At 44.6% G+C, this 24,640-nt stretch overlaps 1 protein-coding gene across 4 annotated transcripts in view; it reads left to right on the top strand.

Annotated features, from left to right (window-relative positions):
* Positions 1-24,640, top strand: part of mtmr1b (myotubularin related protein 1b) — a 108,332-nt gene that overhangs the window by 14,978 nt on the left and 68,714 nt on the right. For 3 of the 4 annotated variants that reach the window (XM_060832419.1, XM_060832418.1, XM_060832417.1), the window contains exons 1-2: positions 1,925-2,126; positions 20,435-20,540. In XM_060832419.1, coding sequence (XP_060688402.1) covers positions 2,032-2,126; positions 20,435-20,540 — 201 coding nt within the window. In that variant the 5' untranslated portion in view covers positions 1,925-2,031. Of the gene's footprint in view, positions 1-1,924; positions 2,127-20,434; positions 20,541-24,640 lie in introns of those variants that run through there. The other variant, XM_060832421.1, reaches the window with a different exon arrangement.

Raw genomic sequence — 24,640 nt, 5'->3', positions numbered from 1 at the left:
AATGTTTTTATGAATGTTATTTTAAAAAATTAGTTCAGGTATGTGAGTACAAATGACAATCTCAAGGACCTTATGTTTCCATTGAAAGAGAATGCAGGGCTGAGATGACTCCCCTCCTCAGATTTGTCTGTGTTCTTTGTTTTTCTGTTGAACAGTAAATTTGATTTGAAACACTCACTGATTAATGGATAAGCTGAAAAGGAAATTAGCTGGGAATGCTGGAAATGTGGGGTAAAGCAATGTATTTGTGCTAAGTAATTCACCTCCTGTCTCCCCGGAGCCTGTCCACAAGGTTAAAGGAATATGATGGAATCATTTTCACTTGCTTGGATGAGTGCAACTCCAACAGTACTCAAGACTATCGAGAACAAGGCAGTCTTGGGCATGAGTAGCTTATTTATTCACACGGTCCACCACCACACACAGAAGCAAATAGTGTACCAGCTGCAACATGTACTGTATTAACTTATCAAGGCTTCTAAGCATTATCAAACTCAGACCTGTGCCACCTAGAAGCACAATGGCTGCAGACACATGGGAGCAGCATCATTTACAAATCACTCTTCAAATCACACACTGTCTGGACATGACCATTTATCGCAGTTCTTTTGCTGTCACTCACTCACAGTCCAGGAACTCCTTCCCTAACAGTGCTGTGGTTGCCTCTAAATCACTAGAGCAGCAATAGTTCACGACCTCCTCTCGTGCAGTTAGGGATGAGTAATAAATGCTGGGCCTAGACATTGAGGTTGGGCCACAAGAGTGCTTTCTTCCACCCAGTGCATCAGTCTGATGGATCTCTATCAGTCCCAGTGACTGACAGATGGACATCCAGCTGCAGTGTTGTCACTCAGTGATAGACAACTGGCAGCCCGTTGATTTACAACTATCAGAAAGATTGATTAACACTGATGGTGGCAGGAACATTGTCTTCTACTGATTGACAGCTGTCATTCCCAGTGAGTGACAACTATCAGCCCTGCTGATGTCAGTCTGGGTAACCAACAGGCATCAGTCCTGCTGATTGACAGCTGTCGGTCCTGGGTTATTGACAACCATTGGTCCTTTAATAGATAGCTGCCTGCCTGCATGATGTCAGTCCTGGGTGATTGACAGGTCCCTGGTTACTGACAGCCCATGGTTACTAACAGTTTTCTGGTTACTGAAGGCCCTAGTTACTGAGAGGTTCTGGGTTACTGACAGGTCCCTGGTTATTGAGAGGTTGTGGGTTACTGACAGGTCTCTAGTTACCGAGAGGTTCTGGGATACTGACAGACCCTAGTTACTGAGAGGTTCTGGGTTACTGTCAGGTCCCTGGTTACTCAGAGGTTGTGGGTGACTGACAGGCGCTAGTTACTGAGAGGTTGTAGGTTACTAACAGGTCCCTAGTTACTGACAGACTCCTAGTTACTGAGAGGTTCTGGGTTACTGGCTGGTTCCTGGTTACTAACAGCTCCCTGGTTACTGAGAGGTTGTGGGTTACTGACAGGCCTTAGTTACTGAGAGGTTGTGGGTTACTGACAGACTCCTAGTTACCGAGAGGTTCTGGGTTACTGGCTGGTTCCTGTTTACTAACAGCTCCCTGATTACTGAGAGGTTCTGGGTTACTGACAGACTCCTAGTTACTGACTGGTTCCTGGTTATTGACTGGTTCCTGGTTACTGACAGCTCCCTGGTTACTGACAGGCCCTGGTTACTGACAGCTCCCTGGTTACTGAGAGGTTCTGGGTTACTGACAGGTTTCTAGTTACTGACAGAATCCTAGTTACTGAGAGGTTCTGGGTTATTGACTGGTTCCTGGTTATTGACTGGTTCCTGGTTACTGACAGCTCCCTGGTTACTGACAGGCCCTAGTTACTGACAGCTCCCTGGTTACTGACAGGCCCTGGTTACTGACAGCTCTGAGTTTACCCGCAGCGCTGGCTCCAGCTGAACTCTGACTCGGCGCCGCCTCAGGAACAGGAAGCTCCGGCCTCCGGCTGCTGTTGGGAGGATTTCCGAGGCCGATCCTGAAACAAAAGCCCGGCCGCCATGGACAGGCTCGGCACTTCCGACAGCCTGGCCGCCAAGAGGCCACCCCGCCTGGCCACCGGCTCCGGGCAAACCAGCGCCGATTCACCGGAAAGGTAACGGGGGATAGGCCGGGGACTGGGCCCAGGCGGCGGGCTCTGCTCAGGGAGCCCGGGCACGGTGCATGGATCCCGGGGTCTGTCTGCTCAGGGAGCCCGGGCACGGTGCATGGATCCCGGGGTCTGTCTGCTCAGGGATCCCGGGAACGGTGCATGGAGCCCGGGGTCTGTCTGCTCAGGGAGCCCGGGCACGGTGCATGGATCCCGGGGTCTGTCTGCTCAGGGAGCCCGGGCACGGTGCATGGAGCCCGGGGTCTGTCTGCTCAGGGAGCCCGGGCACGGTGCATGGAGCCCGGGGCTGGATCTGCTCAGGGATCCCGGGCACGGTGCATGGATCCCGGGGTCTGTCTGCTCAGGGAGCCCGGGCACGGTGCATGGAGCCCGGGGTCTGTCTGCTCAGGGAGCCCGGGCACGGTGCATGGAGCCCGGGGTCTGTCTGCTCAGGGAGCCCGGGCACGGTGCATGGAGCCCGGGGCTGGATCTGCTCAGGGATCCCGGGCACGGTGCATGGATCCCGGGCTGGGTTTGCATTGGGATCCCGGGCACGGTGCATGGATCCCGGGCTGGGTTTGCATTGGGATCCCGGGCTGAGTCTGCATTGGGATCCCGGGCACGGTGCATGGATCCCGGGCTGAGTCTGCATTGGGATCCCGGGCTGAGTCTGCATTGGGATCCCGGGCACGGTGCATGGATCCCGGGCTGAGTCTGCATTGGGATCCCGGGCACGGTGCATGGATCCCGGGCTGAGTCTGCATTGGGATCCCGGGCACGGTGCATGGATCCCAGGCTGGGTCTGCATTGGGATCCCGGGCACGGTGCATGGATCCCGGGCACGGTGCATGGATCCCGGGCTGAGTCTGCATTGGGATCCCGGGCACGGTGCATGGATCCCGGGGTCTGTCTGCATTGGGATCCCGGGCTGAGTCTGCATTGGGATCCCCGGCACGGTGCATGGATCCCGGGGTCTGTCTGCATTGGGATCCCGGGCACGGTGCCTGGATCCCGGGCTGAGTCTGCATTGGGATCCCGGGCTGAGTCTGCACTTTCGGATATGAATTCCAAAGAAGAATGCAGAGAGAGTGCACATCAGCCCCATGTGCAATTTTTCCAAAAGATTTTCACGGTTAACCAGAGCGCTGCATTAATTGGATTTTAATATTTGCGCCTCTCCAACTTATTACAAATGGTTTTCTTCCCTGAGTCTAATTATTTTCTTAACAGGCTAGTGTAAGGAATTGGTGAAGTTATGTTAAAAGTAGTGGTCCCACAATGAGAGAGAGCTGACTGCAGTGTACTGGTCTTCACTATTTCTGCTCCTAAATTAGGAACAAGGGTAGGCCATTCAGCCCTTCCAGCCTGTTCCATCATTCAGGGCTGACCTGCGACCTAACTCCACATACGTACCTTGGGCCCATAATACTGCTGCTTAACAAAACAATTATGTATTTCAGATTTTAAATCTAACATCCGACCCAGCAACCACTGCCATTCATGGAAGAGCGTTCCAAATACCTACCACCTTTTGTGTGTCAAAGTGCATTAAAACATTTCTTCTGACCCTAATTCTCAGACTATGTCCCTAGTTCTGGAATGCCAAATCTGTGGAAATAGTTTATTTATGCACAAACATTGTTTTGTTTATTCAGTTTCCTTATCCCATTGGCAGACTTGTTACTGCGGTAAAAAGCAATGACTGCAGATGCTGGAAACCAGATTCTGGATCAGTGGTGCTGGAAGAGCACAGCAGTTCAGGCAGCATCTGAGGAGCAGTAAAATCAACGTTTCGGGCAAAAGCCCTTCATCAGGAATATAGGCAGAGAGCCTGAAGGGTGGAGAGATAAATGAGAGGAGGGCGGGGGTGGGGAGAAAGTAGCATAGAGTACAATGGGTGAGTGGGGGAGGGGATGAAGGTGATAGGTCAGGGAGGAGGATGGAGTGGATAGGTGGAAAAGAAGATAGGCAGGTAGGACAAGTCCAGACAAGTCATGGGGACAGTGCTGAGCTGGAAGTTTGGAACTGGGGTGAGGTGGGGGAAGGGGAAATGAGGAAACTGTTGAAGTCCACATTGATGCCCTGGGGTTGAAGTGTTCCGAGGCGGAAGGTGAGGCGTTCTTCCTCCAGGCGTCTGGTGGTGAGGGAGCTGTGGTGAAGGAGACCCAGGACCTCCATGTCCTCGGCAGAGTGGGAGGGGGAGTTGAAATGTTGGGCCATGGGGCGGTGTGGTTGATTGGTGCGGGTGTCCCAGAGATGTTCCCTAAAGAGCTCTGCTAGGAGGCGTCCAGTCTCCCCAATGTAGAGGAGACCGCATCGGGAGCAACGGATACAATAAATGATATTGGTGGATGTGCAGGTAAAGCTTTGATGGATGTGGAAGGCACCTTTAGGGCCTTGGTTGGAGGTGAGGGAGGAGGTGTGGGCTCAGGTTTTGCAATTCCTGCGGTGGCAGGGGAAGGTACCAGGACAGGAGGGTGGGTTGTAGGGGGGCGTGGACCTGACCAGGTAGCCACGGAGGGAATGGTCTTTGTGGAAGGCGGAAAGGGGTGGGGAGGGAAATATATCCCTGGTGGTGGGGTCTGTTTTGGAGGTGGCGGCAGTTCAAGAAGCCAACTTCGCACCACCTTCTCACGGGTAGCTAGGGATGGGCAATAAATGCTGACCCAGTCAGTGACGTCCACACCCCTCAAGAGTATAAGAAGAATCTAAAATAGGAGGGAAAATAAGTTGCAATGAAGAAATAAGTTTACAAATGGATAGGGGAATGGTCCAAAATTTGGCAGATGCGCTTAATGTGGAGAAATGTGAGGTAATCCATTTTGGTTGGAAAAATGAAAAAGCACCTTATTATCTAAATGGAGGGAAACTTCAAAATGAGGGATCGGAGTGTCCTCATGCATGAGTCACAGAAAGCCAGTGTGCAGTTATAGGTAATAAGCAATACAGATGGAGTTTGGTCTTATTGCTAAAAGAATGGAGTATTAAAGCAGGCGAGTATTGTTGTAATCGGACAAGGCAATCATGAGACCACTTCTGGAGTACTGCTTTAGTCCCCCTTACCTGAGGAAGGATATCACTGTATTGGAGGCCGTTCATAAAAAGTTCACTGAATCAGTTCCTGAGATGAAAGGTGTGTTTTATGAAGAGAGATTCAGCAGTTTAGGCCGATGCTCTCTGGAGTTTGAAGTATGTGAGATGCATATAAGATGTTAAAGGGGATTGAGAAAGTAGACTCAGAAAGGATGCTTCTCGTTGTAGGGCAACCGAGAATGAGGGGGTGGTTGGGGTGGGGGTTACATTTTTAAGCTGAGGAGTAGCAGATACAAAATAGGTGAGAAAAGACTCTACTTAGAGTCACATGGTCATAGAGATATACAGCATGGAAACATGGTCCATCCAACTCGTCCATGCCGCAGATATGTTAAATAAATCTAGTCCCATTTGCCAGCATTTGGTCCATATCCCTCTACGCCCTTCGTATACATATACCCATCCAGATGCCTTTTAAATGTTGTAATTGTACCAGCCTCCAGCACTTTGTCTGGCAGCTCATTGCATACACGTACCACTCTCTGCGTGGAAAAGTTGTTCTTTAGGTCTTTTTTATATCTTTCCCCCCTCACCCTAAACCTATGCCCTCTGGTCCTGGACTTCCCCACCCCAGGGAAAAGACTTTGTCTATTTATTCTATCCATGCCCCTTATGATTTTGTACACCTCTATAATGTCACCCCTCAGCCTCCGACACTCCAGGGAAACAGCCCTAGCCTATTCAACCTCTCCATATAGCTCAAATGCTCCAACCCTGGCAACATCCTTGTAAATCTTTTCTGAACCCTTCCAAGTTTCACAACATCCTTCTGATGGGAAGGAGACCAGATTTGCACACAATATTTCAGCAGTGGCCTAACCCATGTCCTGCATGTGAAAACCATATAAGCAGCAAAGGGTACATGGGGCTGAGTTGAATCCCTGACTGTCAACATCCTGGGGGTTGCCATTGCACAGAAACTGAAATGGACTTGGCACATGAACACAGTGGCTACAAGAGCAGGTCAGAGACTAGGAATCCTGTAGCGAGTAACTCCCCTCCCGACTCCCTAAAGCCTGTCCACCATCCACAAGTCATAGGTCAGGAGTGTGATGGAATACTCCCAACATGCCTGGATGGTTGCAACCCCAATATTCAGTGGACTAGTGGACAGTTTGGACGATTGTTACAGGTTGCAGGGGGACTTGGATAAACTGCAGAATTGGGCTGAGAGGTGGCAAATGGAGTTTAATGCAGCTAAATGTGAGGTGATGCAATTTGGGAAGAATAACAGAAAGGCAGAGTACTGGGTCAGTGGAAAGATTCTTGGTAGTGTGGATGTGCAGAGGGATCTTGGAATCCATGTACATAGATCCCTGAAAGTTGCCACCCAGGTGGATAGTGCTGTTAAGAAGGCATACGGTGTGTTAGGTTTCATTGGTAGAGGGGTTGAATTCTGGGGCCGCAATAGCATGCCGCAAGTATACAAAACACTATAGTGCAGCACACTTGGAATATGGTGTACAGTTCTGGTCACCATATTTCGGGAAGGATGTGGAAGCATTGGAAAAGTTGCAGAGGAGATTTACCAGAATGTTGCCTGGTCTGGAGGGAAGGTCTGATGAGGAAAGGCTGAGAGACTTGGGTATGTTCTAATTGGAAAGAAGAAGGCTAAGATGGGATTTGATAGAGACATACATGATGATCAGAGGATTAGATATGGTAGACAGTGAAATACTTTTTCCTAGGATGATGGTGTCAGCTTGTACGAAGGGACATAACTACAGGAGCAGAAAGTCATTCAGACCCTCAAACCTGCTCTGTCATTCAATAAGATGGTGGCTGATAGGATTTAAGACAGATGTCAGAGGCAGGTTCTTTACGCAGATAGTGGTAAGGGCGTGGAATGTCCTACCTGCTAATGTAGTCAACTCAACCACATTAGGGAGATTTAAACAATCCTCGGATAAGCACATGGATGTTGGGATAGTGTGGAGGTACGAGCCGAGAATAGTTTACAGGTCGATGCAACATCGAGGGCCGACGGGCCTGTTCTACGCTGTATCGTTCTATGTTCTAACACTCAAAAGTTTGACATGGAAGACATGTCAAGGACAAAGCAGCCACTGAATCGGCACCACCTCCACAAACATTCAGTCTCTCCACCACCAACGCTCAGTAGCAGCAGTGCATCCTATCAACAAGATGCACTGCAGAAATTTACCAATGATTCTTCGATAGCACCTTCCAAACCCACAATCATTTCCATTTAGGAGAACAAAGGCAGCGCCACCTGCAAGTTCCCTCCAAGCCACTCCCTATCCTGACTTGGAAATGTATCACTCTTCCCTCACTGTCACTGGGTCAAAATCTTGAAACTCCCTCTGTAATGGCATTGTGGCTGCACCTATACCATGTGAGCTGGGGCAGTTCAAGGTTCACCACCATTACAAAGGTAATAAATGCTGGCCTAGTCTGTAACTCCAACACCCCCAAATTAAATAACAAAAAACTTCACTCTACCTTAATTTGGACTCAATAATAGAAGTCAATGAGATATAAAATCCTGAAGAGTTTTGACGGGGTCGATGTGGAGCACAGTTCCTGTTAGGGGAGAACCTAGAATTAGGAGTAACTATTTAAAAGCCAGTGATAATTCACATAACACAGAGATTAAGTGATTTTTTTTTCTTTCTAAGGGTTGTCGATCTTTGAACTTCCTTCTTGAAAAGGTTGTGGAAACAGAGTCCTTAAATATTTTGAAGGAGAGATAGATAGATTCTTATTAAGCAAGGTGGTGAAACGTTAGGATTGTGCTTCCAAATTGCCTTTTCATCCTATCAGCCAGCATCTTATTGAATGATAGAGCAGGTTTGAGGGTCTGAATGACTTTCTGTTCCTGGTGTGTATGGTTAGCTGGTTCAGTGAAGGCTGCATGACTTTCTGCCTCAGAAGGGTGGTGGATATTGTTTAATTATAAGACAGAGGTGGACAAATTCTTGTTAGACGGGGCATCAAGGGTTCTCAGGGGTGTGTAGTGTGGGCATCTGCCATGATTTTATTGAATGACCGAGTAGGCTCGAGGGGTGAACGGTCTAATTCTGCTCCCATTTTACATGTCCACATGGCAGAGTTTGGAGATGTGGCAAGTGCCACAGTTCTCTAGTCAGCCCACAAGTGCCTGGGGAATGTTGCAGCAATATAAATGGTAGTTTACAAGAGTGCCAACTTGAACCTCAATAGGAGGATTGTACCAGGCTCCTCTCTTAAGCAGACACCTCTTTGAGTCTGAACGTTTCATAATGCTACATGTACTGGTTGAATCGAATACTTTTCAATGTGTCATATGGACAGGGGTTAACAGAAAGGAGCTACACTCCAGCTCTTGAACTGTTTCCTAATCAGTGAACCAGAAGCTGTGTGCCTACATGTTTTGTTTGGTGGTAAGAGAATGTGCGCGTTGTTTCAATAAAGCATCTGTATTGTATAAAATCTGAACTGTCACCTTACTGTTAGATTTTACTGAAATGCATGCAGCAACACTTAAGTGCATGCTAGTGAATTAGTTCATACAAGTGGGAGGACGTACCTGGTAAAAGCTTTCTCACCAAAACTTGATGTTTACCCTAGCGTTTGAGCCCAGTTCAATGCTCATTCTATCACTAGATCTTTACAATGTAACCTCAATAGCGCTTGCAATATAATCTAATTTACGACGCTACTATTTAATGCCCATCCCGAATTGTCCTTGAGAAGGTGGTAGTGAGCTGCCTTCCTGCACAACCATGTCTGGCGTAAGTACATGAACCATACTGTTAGGGAGGGAGTTCCATGATTTTGACCCAGTGACTTTGAAGAAACTGCTGTAAAGTTCCAAGTAAAGATGGTGTTCTGACCTGAAGAGGATATTGCAGGTGTTGGTGTTCCACTTATCTGCTGTCCTTGTCCTTCTGCATGGTAGAGGTTGTGGGTTTGGAAAGTGCAAATGGGCCATTTGTCCTCTGTTTCCTGACAAATGGTGAGTTGGTTCCATTTGAATGTTTTGTTGATGTAAAAATACAGAATACAATTGCTAAAAGTCTGAGAGCAAAGCTGAAAAAGCACAGAAGGCCAGGCAGCATCTGGGCAGATAAAAAAGCATTACAATTTCAGGTGAGGTCCTTTACTGAAACCTCAATATTCTAAGTCTGTAAGTTAGCTTGCTGAGCTTGAAGATTTGTTCTCGGACATTTCGTCACTATGACAAGGTAACCTCATCAGTGAGGGTCTCCGCTGAAGCGTTGGTGGTATGTCCCGCCTCTATTTATAGGTCTTGGTTTCTTAAGGTGGTGATAGTCTGATGAAAGACCCTTCCCAAAAATGTTAGCCAGTGCTTTCTGTACAGATTCTGACTGACTCTTTTATTTTTAGCATTTTCCGTGCTTTTGTTTCTGTTGGTGGCTGATTGCCTTGTGAATCTGATCTTCGGTGACTAGTAAAAGAGGAATGGGTTGTCCCTGCAGGTTTGTTGTGGCAAGAATATAAAAGATTTCCAATGCGGAATTGAAAATAAACATGAGGACCAGGTGAGTGGGGAGATACACCTGTCAGTTCACTGATCTTCTGGTACATAAACTATAAATTCCTGGGAATGGATATTTTGCAGCGAGTAGTGCTCAGATTTTGGGTAGTCTAATTTTTGGAATCTCGGCAGTATTTCCCAGAGTTTGAATATTTCATAGTGTTCATGATATGTGCGATATTACACACTAAATTTGACCAACTTGGGACTATCTTAATGGTTGAACATATGGCAGCATGAGTTAAGATTCTCAATGGAATGGTCAGATTTAACAGTTAATGCTATGACTTTCTGTTTAGTATCACGTGAAGGCAGAGATGTGGAAAGGTGCAGGAGAGATTTATGCAGATCGACCCAGGGCAAGGGACTGAAGTAACATTGAGACACTAGAGAAGCTGGTATTGTTCTTGTTAGGGTGGAGGAAGTTATGGGGAGACTGTTTCCATTGACAGGAGAGTCAGAGAGCAGATTTAAGTTGAAACATCGAAGTGGAGTCGCAGGTGGATAGTGAAGGAGGCATTTGGAATGCTTTCCTTTGTTGGTCAGAGTATTGAGTACAGGAGTTGGGAGGCCATTTTGCAGCTGTGCAGGACATTGGTTAGCCACCGTTGGAATATTGCCTGCAATTCTGGTCTCCCTCCTATCAGAAAGATGTTGTGAAACTTGAAAGGGTTCAGAAAAGATTTACAAGAATGTTGCCAGGGTTGGAGGATTTGAGCTATAGGGAGAGGCTGAACAGGCTGGGGCTGTTTTCCCTGCAGCGTCGGAGGCTGAGGAGTGGGGGCATGGATAGGGTAAATAGGCAAAGTCTTTTCTCTGGGGTCGGGGAGTCCAGAACTAGAGGGCATAGGTTTAGGGTGAGAGGGGAAAGATATAAAAGTGACCTATGAGGCAACTTTTTAACACACAGAGGGTGGTATGTGAATGGAATGAGTTGCCAGAGGAAGTGGTGGAGGCTGATATAATTGCAATATTTGAGAGGCATTTGGATGGGTATATGGATGGGTGCTGGCAATTGTGACTAGATTGGGTTGGGATATCTGGTCGGCGGGGATGGGTTGGACTGAAGGATCTGTTTCTGTGCAGTACATCTCTATGACTCTATTAAAAAGTCACAGCAGAGCAGTGCTGAAAATCTGAGCAAAGTTGAAAATGCATTTTCTGCTGAAACCTTCTTTATAATTTTGCTGCCTCTGGACTATTTCAATGCGCTCACACATTCTGCTTTTGGTAAACTCAATGTAATTCTAAAACTCTGCTGCACCTTGTTATCTATCACACTTGCATTAGCTCTGTCAAGCATCACTTTTTGGTTTTAAAATCGCTATCATTTTGTCAAAATCTTTTGCAGCCTCATTCCTTTCTATCTCTGTACTCTCCTCCAGCCCCACAACCCTCTGAGATATCTGCACTCCCCTAATTCTGGTCTGTTGTGCATCCCTGTTTTTAATTCCTTCACTTGTTTGGTGGCTGTGTTTTAAGCTGTGGAGTTTCTAACCTCCGTTATTCCCTCCCTTCACCACTTTGCCTCTAACCTCACTTCCCTCCTTCAAGACCCTCAGTGGAAACCTCCATGATCCACCAAGCCTGACAAACTATCTCCTTGCATGGCTTGGTGTTATATCTTGTTTTGTGACCCTTCTGTGAAGCAAGTTGGAATATCTTTAGTGTTCAAGACTTGTGCATATTTGTATTGTTGCTGCTGTGCTGAGTTTAAAATGATGGCAAAACCAGAATAAAGTCCTTACTCATGACCAAATAACTCTGTGCTGACTTTGTGGCCAGAAATGAGTGTGGAATATTATGCCATGAATCATAATGTGATGCCTTAGATTAATGCAATTTCGATTTGCTTTCTGGTTTTCAAAATATGTGCTGGAATTCCAAAACGTCAAAGCATCTCAGGAATAGATGCCTAACCTGCTGTGCTTTGACCAGCAACACACAAGTAACATTGAGTCAACTTTGACTTTTTGAACAAAGGAAGAAGCATTACTTTGACGTTTTGGAATTCCAGCACATATTTTGAAAACCAGAAAGCAAATCGAAATTGCATTAATCTAAGGCATCACATTATGATTCATGGCATAATATTCCACACTCATTTCTGGCCACAAAGTCAGCACAGAGTTATTTGGTCATGAGTAAGGACTTTATTCTGGTTTTGCCATCATTTTAAACTCAGCACAGCAGCAACAATACAAATATGCACAAGTCTTGAACACTAAAGATATTCCAACTTGCTTCACAGAAGGGTCACAAAACAAGATATAACACCAAGCCATGCAAGGAGATAGTTTGTCAGGCTTGGTGGATCATGGAGGTTTCCACTGAGGGTCTTGAAGGAGGGAAGTGAGGTTAGAGGCAAAGTGGTGAAGGGAGGGAATAACGGAGGTTAGAAACTCCACAGCTTAAAACACAGCCACCAAACAAGTGAAGGAATTAAAAACAGGGATGCACAACAGACCAGAATTAGGGGAGTGCAGATATCTCAGAGGGTTGTGGGGCTGGAGGAGAGTACAGAGATAGAAAGGAATGAGGCTGCAAAAGATTTTGACAAAATGATAGCGATTTTAAAACCAAAAAGTGATGCTTGACAGAGCTAATGCAAGTGTGATTCCTGAGATGCTGCCTAACCTGCTGTGCTTTGACCAGCAACACATTTGCAGCTGTGATCTCCAGCATCTGCAGACCTCATTTTTTACTCAATGTTACTTGCCCATACTTCTCATTGCCATGACTGAAGCTGCTGATTCTTGCTGAGTTCTGGTGGAAGGGGAAGTCTCCACTTTCTCCAGGTTGCCACAGTTTTGTGTGCTGGCCTGCACTGGCAGTGCTAGCATGCTGTTTGGCAAGGTAGGTCCTGTCCTATCCTTAACTGAAGCACATCTTGGACTGGATGCAAACACCATTTAGAGAGTCATAGAGATATACAGGATGGAAACAGACCCTTAAGTCCAACTTGTCCATGCCGACCAGATATCTTAAATTAATCTAGTCCTCTTTGCCAGAACCTGGCCTATATCCCTCTAAAGCCTTCCTATTCCTATACCCATCCAAATGTTGTAATTGTACCAGCGTCCACCACTTCCTCTGGCAGCTCATTCCATACATGCACCAGCGTCTGTGTGAAAAAGATGCACCTGAGGTCCCTTTTAATTTTTTTCTCCCCTCAGCCTAAATCTATGCCCTCTAGTTTTGGACCCCCCCATCTCAGGGGACACACCTTGCCTATTTACCCGATCCATGCCCCTCATGATTTTATAAACCTCTATCAGATCTCCCCTCAGCCTCCGCCGAATGATCCTGAGGAGAGCATGAATTGTCATCCGGATTTAGAATAACAAACAGCAGGGACTGGCAGGTCTGCGTTGGCATTTTTAAAATTTCAAAATATACTTTATTCATTAAAGGTATCTTTTCTCTATATATACTTTGTCATAAACACAGTTTGGTTCTGTATAGCAGCATGTTAAAGCAACAAACAAACATTGGAGTTTGCCTCTATCTGAACAAACCAAAGGCATCTCCTACTTGAACCAGACTATATTTCCATAGATTTGAGGCACCAGGCAGGTCCGTTACTGAATGGGCCCCCATTTAACTTCAACAGGAAGACCTCAGACAGTGGTCTTTTCCCACTGTGCCTTGGTGGCAGCAGCTGCCCCAAATTTTAGTCCATCCCTCAGCACAAGGTCCTGGACCTTGGAATGTGCCAGTCTGTAATGCTCAGTCGAGGTCAACTCCTTGTTCTGGAAGACCAACAGGTTTCAGGCAGACCAAAGAGCTTTATTCACCTAGTTGATGGTCCTCCAGGCACAGTCGATGTTTGTCTCAGTGTGCTTCCTGGGGAACAGACCATACAGCACAGAGTCCTGTGTGACAGAGCTGCTCAGGATGAACCTGGACAAAACCCACTGCATCTCTCTCCATACTTCTTTTGCAAAGGCACATTATGGCAGGAGGTACACGCACACACACACACACTCACACACACCATGTCGAGGGCAATGTTCAGAGGTGCAGACCGACTGGATTTACATGAAGGATCTCACAGACTGTGCCTTTCTCAGCACCAGCCAAGTGATGTCTTGGTGCTTGTTTTAAAATTCTGGTGATGAGACATTCTACCAAATGTCTTTGACAGTCTGTTCAGGGAACCACATAGTCTGCATTAGTATAGATCTGCATTTGAATCTCTCTCTAATAAGTGAGCATCCTAGGACTGTGGTGATAAGACTGTGTTGACTTTAACCTTTACTTTGCTAATAGATGAAAAGGTAAAGTCCCCATAGTACCATACAGCTGCTCTCTCATTGGAGAGAGGGGACTGGTGATGAGATTAATCTGAGGGTCACCACAACTCAGGTGAGGGGAGAGATTGAGAAGGAGAGGCCTTAATGGTAATGTCAGCGAGTGCGGGAATTGAACCTACACTATTGGCATCACTCTGCATCACAAACCAGCTATTTGGCCAACTGAACTAACTGACCCTCTGTTGGCATAGTCAAAAAGTGTGGCACTGGAAAAGCACGACAGATCAGGCAGCATCCGAGGATCAGGAGAGTTGACGTTTCAGGCATAAGCCCTTCAGCATTATGACTTTGGTCTTCACCATCTGCAGTCCTCACTCACTCACTCCTCCATTGGCATTGTCGTACATACACTGAAGAATACCTTTATCCACCAGAATAGCCGTCTTGCTACAATCCATTTTAAAAAGCTTGAATTGTGCGTGCATTTTGTCAATTTATGTGAAATGATAAATTACTACTGTCACGTTTACAAAACTGCCTGGAATGAGTGACTGCAGTAAGAGGTGAAATTAGAGAAACTGGAGCTGTGCTCCTTTTGAGCTGAGAAGGTTAAAGATAGATTTAATACGGGTGTTCAAAATCAAGGAAAGTATTGAGAGAGTAAGTAAGGAGAAATTCATTTGTGTGCTAGAAAGGTCAGTAACCAGAGAAGACAGATTTAAGGTAAATGTCAAAAGAATCTCAGAGAAGAAGAAAATTTTTTTTCACGCATTAAAAGTTGCGATCAGGAACACGCTGCCTGTAAGGATGATGGCAGCAGACTGAATAGCAACTTGCAAACGGGAATTTAATGAATACTCAGGATATAAAAGTATTGCTGAACTTTGGTGTATAGCTAATGCAAAGGGCTGCTTATGGGCTGAATGGCCTCCTAACGTATTACGTTCTATGAATTGTCGGTATAACCTTGTCATGCTATGGAGATGCTACAGAACTGGAGTAGGCAGAAAGGTTTAATTACTCTGTGGCTAGTTTAAATAAATCCTCCTGTCCATATTTACAATTTAAGTATTAATATTAAATTGCAGTGTATATTTTTAAAAATGAGACTGGAATCTGTATGCTGGGTCCAATTAACTCCTGCTTCTTAAGGCTGTTTCAGCTGAGGATTACTCCTAGTTTTTACTGCAAAGTCATGAGAGATTGACTCACATTTTGTAAAATCTTCATATTTTTGCAAATGTAGATTTTGTCACAAATGTATGCAGTATAGCAACTTTCAAACTAAAACCCTATGAAAGAAAAACAATCATTGACAGCATACAGACTGTCCAGCCACACAATCTTCTGGGTACACATTATCACCAATCTTTGAGCTTTGGTGGACCATCTCCAGTATTTACATAAGACCCCAAAGAAGATTGCAGCAGGGTTCTGATGAAGGGTGGCTGAACCTGAAATGTTAACTCTGCATTAACTCTACAGATGCTATCTGTCCTGCTGATTTCCAGTATCTGCAATTTTCTTTTTGTTTAAACTGTATTTTAGCAGGATGGCAGTACACCGTGGCGTACTTACTATTTTGTTGCCACCCTAATAAAATGGTATTTTCTTTGAGTTATTTTTATTTGTTCAAGTGGTTGGGTTAGCAGCTAATACTCAAAGCTATGACAAAGGAGAGCCAGTGGATACTGAGGAAGTTAAAATGCCACAGAGGGGTCAGTTCCATGCTTTGCTTCTCTTTCAGGACACCTTGGGGACTCGAGGAGTAAATATTCCATTACCAAATTACTTGCTGCAGTGTCAACTGAAAGCCTGTCCCCTTACAATACATACAGAACATCTAATAGGGGGGGAGGCTGACTGTTTCTCAGAAATGGAGCCTAGTGGAGCCACACATGTGAATTCCCCTTGTAGCTCCAGACAGAGGTACTTGCTCTTTCCAGACAAGACTGATAGCCTTGGCCACAACTCTGTTATACTTCCTCCCGCACCCATTGTCTTACTTCCCCTCCATATTAGTATAGGTATGTGAATCTCCCATTTACAGCAGGCAAAACCCTTCTACCTTAATCTCTTCCCATCAACACATAGTCATGAAGAACACGATAATCAGTTTCCGTAATCCATTCACACATTATCGCTGGACATTGTATATTCATAATTATCTACTTTAGACTGTGATGACAATCACCCATGTGATGATAAACCTTTTGTTTAATTCCTATAAAATATATTGTCTTTGTGTGTAGGGCAGAGATTCATGGAGAAGGATCACCACAAGTAGACACATGGTTACTTTGGGGACATTGAGAGTCTCTTGCTGGCTCTCCGATAATAAAGCATCTACCATTGTACAGAAACTTGTCTTGTCCAGATTTGTGGAACAAAATTTACATTATCACATACAATTAATTTGGGTTTCCAGAAGGCTTTTGATAAGGTGCAGAACAGGCTGATAAATAAGACAAGAGCCCATGGTGTTAGAGGCAAGATGCTGCCATAGACAGAGGATTGACTGACTGGCAGAAGGCACAGAATTGGTATAAAAGAGTCTTTTTCAACTTGGCAGCTAGTGACTAGTGGAGTTCTGCAGGGGTTGGTGTTAGCACCACAACTGTTCACGTTACACATTCACAGTCTAGAAGAAGGAACTGGGGTCATTGTTGCAAAGTTTGCAGATGACAGAAAAATACATGGAGGGACAGGTAATGTTGAGAGGCTGCAGAAGGACTTGGACAGGCTGAGCAAAGAAGTGGCAGATGGGACACAATGTGTGAAAATGTAAGGTTATACACATTGGTCTGGAGAATAGAGGAATAGATGATTTTCTAAGAGGGAAAAAGCTTTGGAAATATGAAGCACAAAAGGACTTGGGAGTCTTAGTTCAGGATTGACTTAAGGTTAACATGCAGGTTCAGTTGACTGACAGGAAGGCAAATGGAATGGTAGCAATCATTTCGAGAGGTCTGGAATACTAGAACAGTTATGGACTGCGAAGCCTGTGTCAGGCTCTGGTCAGACTGCATTTTGAATACTGTGGCAGGGTTGGGCTCCGTATCTAAGGAAGGATGTGCTGGCATTGGAGGAGGTCCAGAGGAGGTTTACAAGAATGATTCCAGGGATAGAGAGCTTGTTGTACAGGTTGTTCTGCTATAATGCATGTTTCATTGACACAAATTCACTGTAATGGGACTAACGAATTGGGGACACTGTTTCTAAAGTGCAAACTTTTAAAGCGTGTATTAGTTATAACGTGATTCCAGCCCTTTCAGTTTATACTGTGCTACTATTGTTAAAGTACCTATTCAAGATGGCTCAGGGAATCCCTAATGGACTCAACCTTTAAGCCTTGCTTGGTTTGCCCCAGAGATCGTACTCTCGCAGTCTGGAATATAAAACTCTTACACACAGTTTAGTTTAAATTATTACTTTTATTTACCAATGGCATCAATGTTACACTATAACATAGATACCTACAAGTCAGGCTTGAGCTAAGGTTCTAAAACTTTTAGCAGAGTAACGGTGCCAGCTCTTACCCCTAAGAGCCCTCTCAGGCTGCTCCCCTTATTGCTGCAAACAAGCTGTCTTTATTCAGAATTTGGTATTAAAGTTACAAAAACGTCTCATGTCCTTAATCAGATAAACAGCAATAAAATTGCAAAACTTTGCAGAGGAAGCAAAACTCATTGACAGGTCTGAGTACGCTGACTAATTAAGCTACATGCACATCAAAGTGGGAGCCCAGATCAAGCTAGGCTAAATGGCCAATTGCTTTGGCTAGTACATCATAACAAGAAACTAGTCTAAACCATGTGGAAAACGTCACGAGGTAACCTTGCTCAGCTAAGATGCCCAGTAATGTTGTCCTAATAAATGGCTTTTTCTTTTAAAATCATCTTAGATTCCCAGAATGCAACTTAAATTCATAACATTCCCAGATCTTGAGCTCCAGGGAACAGCAAGCATTCAATCCATGACAACAGTGTTCATTCAAATCAGACCATAAAGGGTTAACCTTTCCATCAGCTTGTGTCTTCTGTCTGTCTGTCTGTCTCTCTCTGTGTCACTCTGTGTCCCTGAAGCCTTCAGTCAGTGAATGTAATTTACAGAAGAATGTTTTCTCTCTCTCTCTCACTCACATGAACACCTTCAAACTTTCTTACAATGTCAGTTTCAGCCTTTGTGTTTCCCTAGCTTGTAAGGGTAATGAGACAGACACCTTCCAGAACAGTCATGATTACGGAGCTCAGCTTCATTAATTCAAATATGTTCAGTGTGGTATACATGAAAATGTATCAGGATTGTTATGTTATGTGCATATTCCTCTCAGCTTAATAAATTAAAAGTTCTTTTCCTATTGAGTATGAGTTTTGTTAAGAGTCTTTGATATAAACCAGAAATTTAATTATCCGACATCCAACTGTGAAATATGCGCACTTCCAGCCCTGGGGGTGAGAAGGAAGTACTGCCACACATTCCACAAGTGAACAAATGTTCTCACCTTATTTACACTGATCCATTGACACTAAGAACAGATGTACTTAATTCTTCTGAACAAATGCCTCCCCCTGCCACTGTGGTTAAGCGCTTTCCTGCATCCCGCACAGATGTGTAAGGCTACCAGCTTTCTCACTATTGTGCCATTTCCTTCCAACACGAGATTGTACGAGAATGAAACTACCACTTTATCGCAGAACCGACTGGAATAGGAGCTGTTGAGGACTCTGGGTTTGTATTCGATGGAGTTTAGAAGAATGACAGGGAGTCGGATTGAAACGTACAGAATACTGAGGGGCTTGGATGGAATAGATGTGGAGAAGATATTTCCATTAGTAGGAGAGACTAGAACCCAAGGGCACAGCCTTAGAGTGTAGGATCGACTCTTTAGAACTGAGGTGAGGAATTTCCTCAACCAGCGAGTGGTGCATCTATGGAATTTATTGCCACATAAGGCTGTGGAGGCCAGGTCATTGAGCATATTTTAGACAAAAATAGATAGATTCTTGATTTCTAAGGGGATCACTGGTTACAGGGAGAAGGTAGGAGAATGGAGTTGAGAAACAGATTAGCCATAATCGAATTGCTGAGCAGACTGATGGGCCAGATGGCCTAATTCTGCTCCTATGTCTTATGATCTATCCTAGTTAACTTGGAATTGGTGATCGAGAGCTGTTTTCCTGAAATCTCTGAAGTCATTGGGATGTAGGAGCCCGTAGAATGCAATTCTAGGAAATTCCAGGATTTTGACCCAATGGCAGTGAAGGGACTGTGATGTTGTTCCAAGTGTGAAATGTGAGTGTGATGTGGTGGGGATTGGAGGAGCTGGGTGGAGGTGGATCTTGCAGGTGGTGGTCTTCCCTTTGCATCTGCTGCTCTTATCCTTCTTTTCGTAAAGATCATAGGATTGGAAGGTGCTTTAAAGGAGTCCTGGTGAGTTACTGAAGTGCATCCCCCTATCTGGTGCACACTGCTGCCTTTAGTGTCAGTGCTGAAGGAGAATGAATGTTGAAGATGGTGGATGGTGTACCTGCTTTGCCCTGGATGGTGTCAAGCTTCCTAAGTAAAGCTGGAGCTGCACCCATCCAGGCACTGCTATAAGTTAGAGTTTCTGTAAGTTGTGCTATGAGTGATAATTGCCCACATCTAGCCTGTGGCGTACTTTGGGCAATTCAGTATGTCCGTATTCCGATTTACACAGCTCCACTGTTTTAGATGTTTACAGTCATAGAGATATACAGCATGGAAACAGACTCTCCGGTCCAACCTGTCCATGCCAACCAGATATCCCAACCCAATCTAGTCCCACCTGCCAGCACATGGCCCACATCCCTCCAAACCCTTTCTATTCATATACCCATCCAAATGCCTTTTAAATGTTGCAATTGTACCAGCCTCCACCACTTCCTCTGGCAGCTCATTCCATATACGTACCACCCTCTGTGAAAAATTGTCTCTTTTATATCTTTCCCCTCTCACCCTCAACCTATGCCCTCTAGTTCCGGACTCCACGACCCCAGGGAGAAGACTTTGTCTATTTATCCTATCCATGCCCCTCATAATTTTGTAAACCTCTATAAGGTCACCCCTTAGCCTCCGATGCTCCAGGGAAAACAGCCCCAGCCTGTTTAATCAACCTTTTGTATTATGTCACTCTTCTGAAATAGGTGACGCTTGAACACAGGACCTTCTGGCTTAGAGGAATGCTGTAAGACTCCTAGCTCCACTATTTTAGGACAAGTCAACTCATCAACCAGCTGTTTATACCTTGTTAAAGTGCGATTAAGTTAGTGATCAGACTGCAGATGTAACACATGAGGATGGCCCTGTGTTTAAAAATACTTTGGTTAGTTGGGACTTCGATTTTAGCCAAAATAGTTCACAGCGATAATGCACTGATGCGGTCTGGTTTTTAATTTGCCAGTGTTGTTGATGGAGCCTGATGGTTTCTCCTGTTTGTACAGCCCTCCAGGATCTCATGTTGAATGGTGTAAACAGCTCATTGCTGCTACAATATCAACCCAGCTTTCAACGACAGCAGCTCCGGATAATGTCTCCAAAGATTACCGGGTAAGTGATGCCAGTTGAAAATCGTAACACCTGCAGTCTTTAGAGTCTGTTTCTCACAATAACTCCTCTGTCTCTTTGCCTCCTCTTCAAAAATACCCTGCCACTACCAGCAAAGCTTTGTGTGTCTGTCCAAGTAATTAGCAGGAGTTGTGCGAAGGTCGTTTTCTGAGTCATCCTTCCTGCTGGTTAAGCATCTCCCGAACACCCTCCACAGTCTGCTTCATAACTTGGGCAATAAAAACTTCACTCTGGATACAGATGGATGTTGTTACACTCTGGTGTTTGTAGATCTAATGTCTCATGGCACTGACCTGATTTATGTACATTAAAAAATATGGAAAATAATTCTTGCTTTTACTATAGAAGTATTAATGACATCAAAGAAGGTAACTAATAGGTGATGCAGATTACATTCTGTGTTTTAGATTGATATTCTGGCATAAGGCTCAGCACTGGTGTCTGTAGCGCAGTATAATTTAGTTAAATGCTTTCACTTACAGCAGTTTGAAATATTTCAGTGTTGCATGCAATGAAAGCAGTAAATGCAGAGGCAGTGCTGTTGGTGAAGGATAGAAAATCCATTATTTGTGTTCATCTTTAAAGAGGATTTACTCAACTACAGAACTAATAAGGCAATAGAGGATGTTGACCAAGTTTCGAAGCAGTGGGTGTTTGATCCTCCATTTGACATGGGTGGGTGGGTAAACCGATGGTTTGGATGCAAAATTGGCTCAGACACAGAAAGTAGAAGTGTAGTGGCAAAGGGTGTTTTTTCAGACTGGGACTGGTGTTTCACAAGGAGTAATTTAGATCCATTACTCTATTCAGTCTTTTTAAGTACCTAGACTCTAATGCATGGAACCAATTATAATGCTTTCAGACGATGCCAAATTTTGGAAAGTGGATGAGGATAATTAGTGTGTTCAGGATGACCAAGGGTAGGCTGGTGAAATGGATGATAGGGTTCCATCCAGAGAGTTGTGAAGTGATGCTGTTTGGGGATCTAAAATGGAAAGATGGTACACTAAGTGGCAAAATATTGCCAAGTGTGATGAGCCCAGAGATCCTGTTGTCCATATACACCAATCCTACGAAAGGTGACAGAGCAAGTTCATAAAGTGGTTGAAAAAGCATATGGGTCATTTATGTTTATAGAGTGTAAATATGCAAGCAAAGGCATCAATGCCATAAGTGTACAAATGATTGTTCATATCTCAGCTGGAGTGTGGTGGATGATACTGGGCTCTACACTTCAGGAAGCTGTCAAGCTCTTTGAGAGGACTCAGGATGCGATCATATTATGAGGGCCTGAGGTTGTAATTATTAGTACTGCCCCCTAAGGAACAGAGAAGGTTAAGACGTAATCTTAAGAGAGATCTTCAAGATGCCCCGAGAGTTTGATAGATGAGTAGGAACAATTATTTTCTCTGGCAGGTGAGTCATTAACTAGAGAACCTGGATTCCATGTAATCGGGATATGATCTACAGGAAATCCAAGAGACATTTTCATATAGCATGTTGTTGGAATCTGAAACCACTACCTGAAAAAATGGTGAAAGCTGATTCCTTAAGTAGTGTTAAGGAGTTGGAGAGGTCCTCAAAGGTGGAGGAGCTTACGGGGTTATGGACAAAATCTGGAAATGTGAGGCAAAGCAAAATTATCGAAGAGATGCAACCAACTGGATGGTCTTGTTCAAGGCTGCAAGTGAGACTGCAAACAATATAATCAGCAAAGCACTATCTCATTGCTTCTCCATGAGTACTGTAGAATATTAGAGTTGAACAATCTAAGCCTGTGCCCAGTTAGTTCAAGAAAGGAATGGTATTATATTGAGGAGACGATGTCCTTTTATGTTGGACGTATAGGTTGTGAAAACCTTTTGACTGTCACATTGTTACTTGTGTAATATTCCAGCCATGAGAGATTGTTCTGTGAGTCAAGTGGAGATGCAGTTGATACTTGAGATGGTTGTCAACTGTCACCCCAATGACTGAAAGGGGACTGACAATCTTGAACCCTGACCCAAACCCATAAGTTCTAGACAACTTTAATACAACTGAGAACTCACATTATTTGGACAATGACACGACAGAACTGACTGCATCAACCTTGCAATGGAATGTGCTGTGAACAAGCACTTTCACTGTGACACCTGATTGAGATACACTTGAACAAACTGATTAAACTTTGCAACCAGTTCTTTCCTTCAAATCTAAATTTACAAAAATGAGTTGCTGTAGTTTCTTTTTGTCTGTTGTTGGGGTTCTGATGATTTATTGCTGGATTTTTCCCCACTCGTTCCTTTTTGAATAGATGTTTACACTTGGTTCTTCAATGCTGTGTTGGTGTTTTGTGTAATATACCTCTGTTGTGTGCTCCCATTGCCAACAGGAATGGCCCTATCTATACTGTCTGACTTGATCATAGCTTTACAACATCTTTCATATCATTTGACCAATAATTTTATGTTATTTGTCTCAGATTCTTCTCAAACATCTCTCTGTCCGTTACAGGCAGTGACATTACTGCAGATCCACATGATCTCACAAGAAGTCTGGATTATTTCCATTCCACCTTTTTGCAAAGATGACATTTCCTTATCCTGGTTTCCACACCTTCTCTACTCTGATACCTCCACTGTCCATATTGGGATTTCTGAAATCCCAAATTTTCCAATGGTTTCTTCTCCATGATGATTGTCAATAACTCTGACATGGCCTGCTCCGTTGCCCGAGCCACCGTGCTCATTCTCCTCTCAACAGCGGTTGCCAAGGAACCCCTTTCCCTAACCATCAACACCCATCAGCTGCCACTTTCACCAGATCCTCTTTCACCACTTCTAACAAGATACCAACACTACCCTCCTCCAGGATTCTGTTTTCTATTCTTCTCCACAGGCAGTCTGCTGTGTAAGGGCAGCAGGGACAGCAAATGTCTATTTTCCTTCTCCAGTGCCTGAGGCCTATGTGAGACAGTCATCTTTATGTATTTTTGTGTTGTTTGCTACTCCAGGTCTCCCTTCTTATTTCTTCCAGTCCTTTACCAAGAGTTTTACCTATTTCCACTTTTCTGCTTTTTTCCCTTCTGTTTCCTACTTTACTAAACAGATTTCTAACATTTTTGTTTTGATCAAGGGCATGCACCAGGAGGAGTAATCTGCCCATTTTCTTTACAGATACTGGCTGACTGCTCTGGATTTGCAGAAGTTCTGGTTTTAGTTTCTAATTTCCAGTATTTACTTTTCATGTATCATTTACTCTTGACTGCTGACAGTAACACTCTGAAAATCTCTACCAATCTGTGTCCTCAGAAAGAATCTTTCCATAGGCTGGTGCAGCTGACAGAGTAGAACTTGGTATATGTTGAGCACACTTTTCTGATAGACTCTGTGACATTTTCAAAACAAGGTGCCCAGTCTCCACGGTTATTGGTTTGGCTGCCATATTTGTGGAGACCATTTTGTTTAGGGTGTCCTTCAAAATAGGAGTTAGGCCCTGCGTCTATGTCAGTTTGTCTTTTTTGTTCTTTGATGGGATGTGGCCGTCTCTGGTAAAGACAGCTCATCTTTAATGTCCATCAAGCTGGGTGGCTTGTTAGGGTCTTCTCAGAGTGCAGGTAAGAGTCAACCACATTGCAGTGGATCTGGAGTCCCACCTAGGCCCGACCAAGTTACCAGATTCCAGAAGTGAAAGTGATGATCAAATGGTATTATCACTAGATTATTAATCCAGGGCTCCAGGTAATGTTCTGGGGACTTGGGTTCAAATCCCACCATGGCAGATGGTGGATTTTGAACTTAATAAGAATCTGGAATTAAGAGTCTAATGATGACTGTGATCTGTTGTTGATTGTTGGGGGAAAAATACATCTAGTTCACAAATGTCTTTTTTGGGAATACAGCTGCCATCTGTACCTGGCTGGCCTACATATGACTCCAGACCCATGCCAATGTGGTTGACGCTTAACTGCTCAAAGATATTGGGGATGGGTAAGGAGTGCTGGCCAAGCCCGCGACACCCACATCCCATGAATGAATTTTTAGAAAAAATAACATTAATGAAGCAGAAACAAAAACAGAAATTGCTGGAAAAGCTCACCA

Source organism: Hemiscyllium ocellatum, chromosome 11 (assembly GCF_020745735.1).
Source record: "Hemiscyllium ocellatum isolate sHemOce1 chromosome 11, sHemOce1.pat.X.cur, whole genome shotgun sequence".
In the NCBI taxonomy this organism is placed as follows: Eukaryota; Metazoa; Chordata; class Chondrichthyes; order Orectolobiformes; family Hemiscylliidae; genus Hemiscyllium; species Hemiscyllium ocellatum.
The sequence above is the reverse complement of the archived record's forward strand: the minus strand, read 5'-3'. Positions and strand labels throughout refer to the sequence as shown.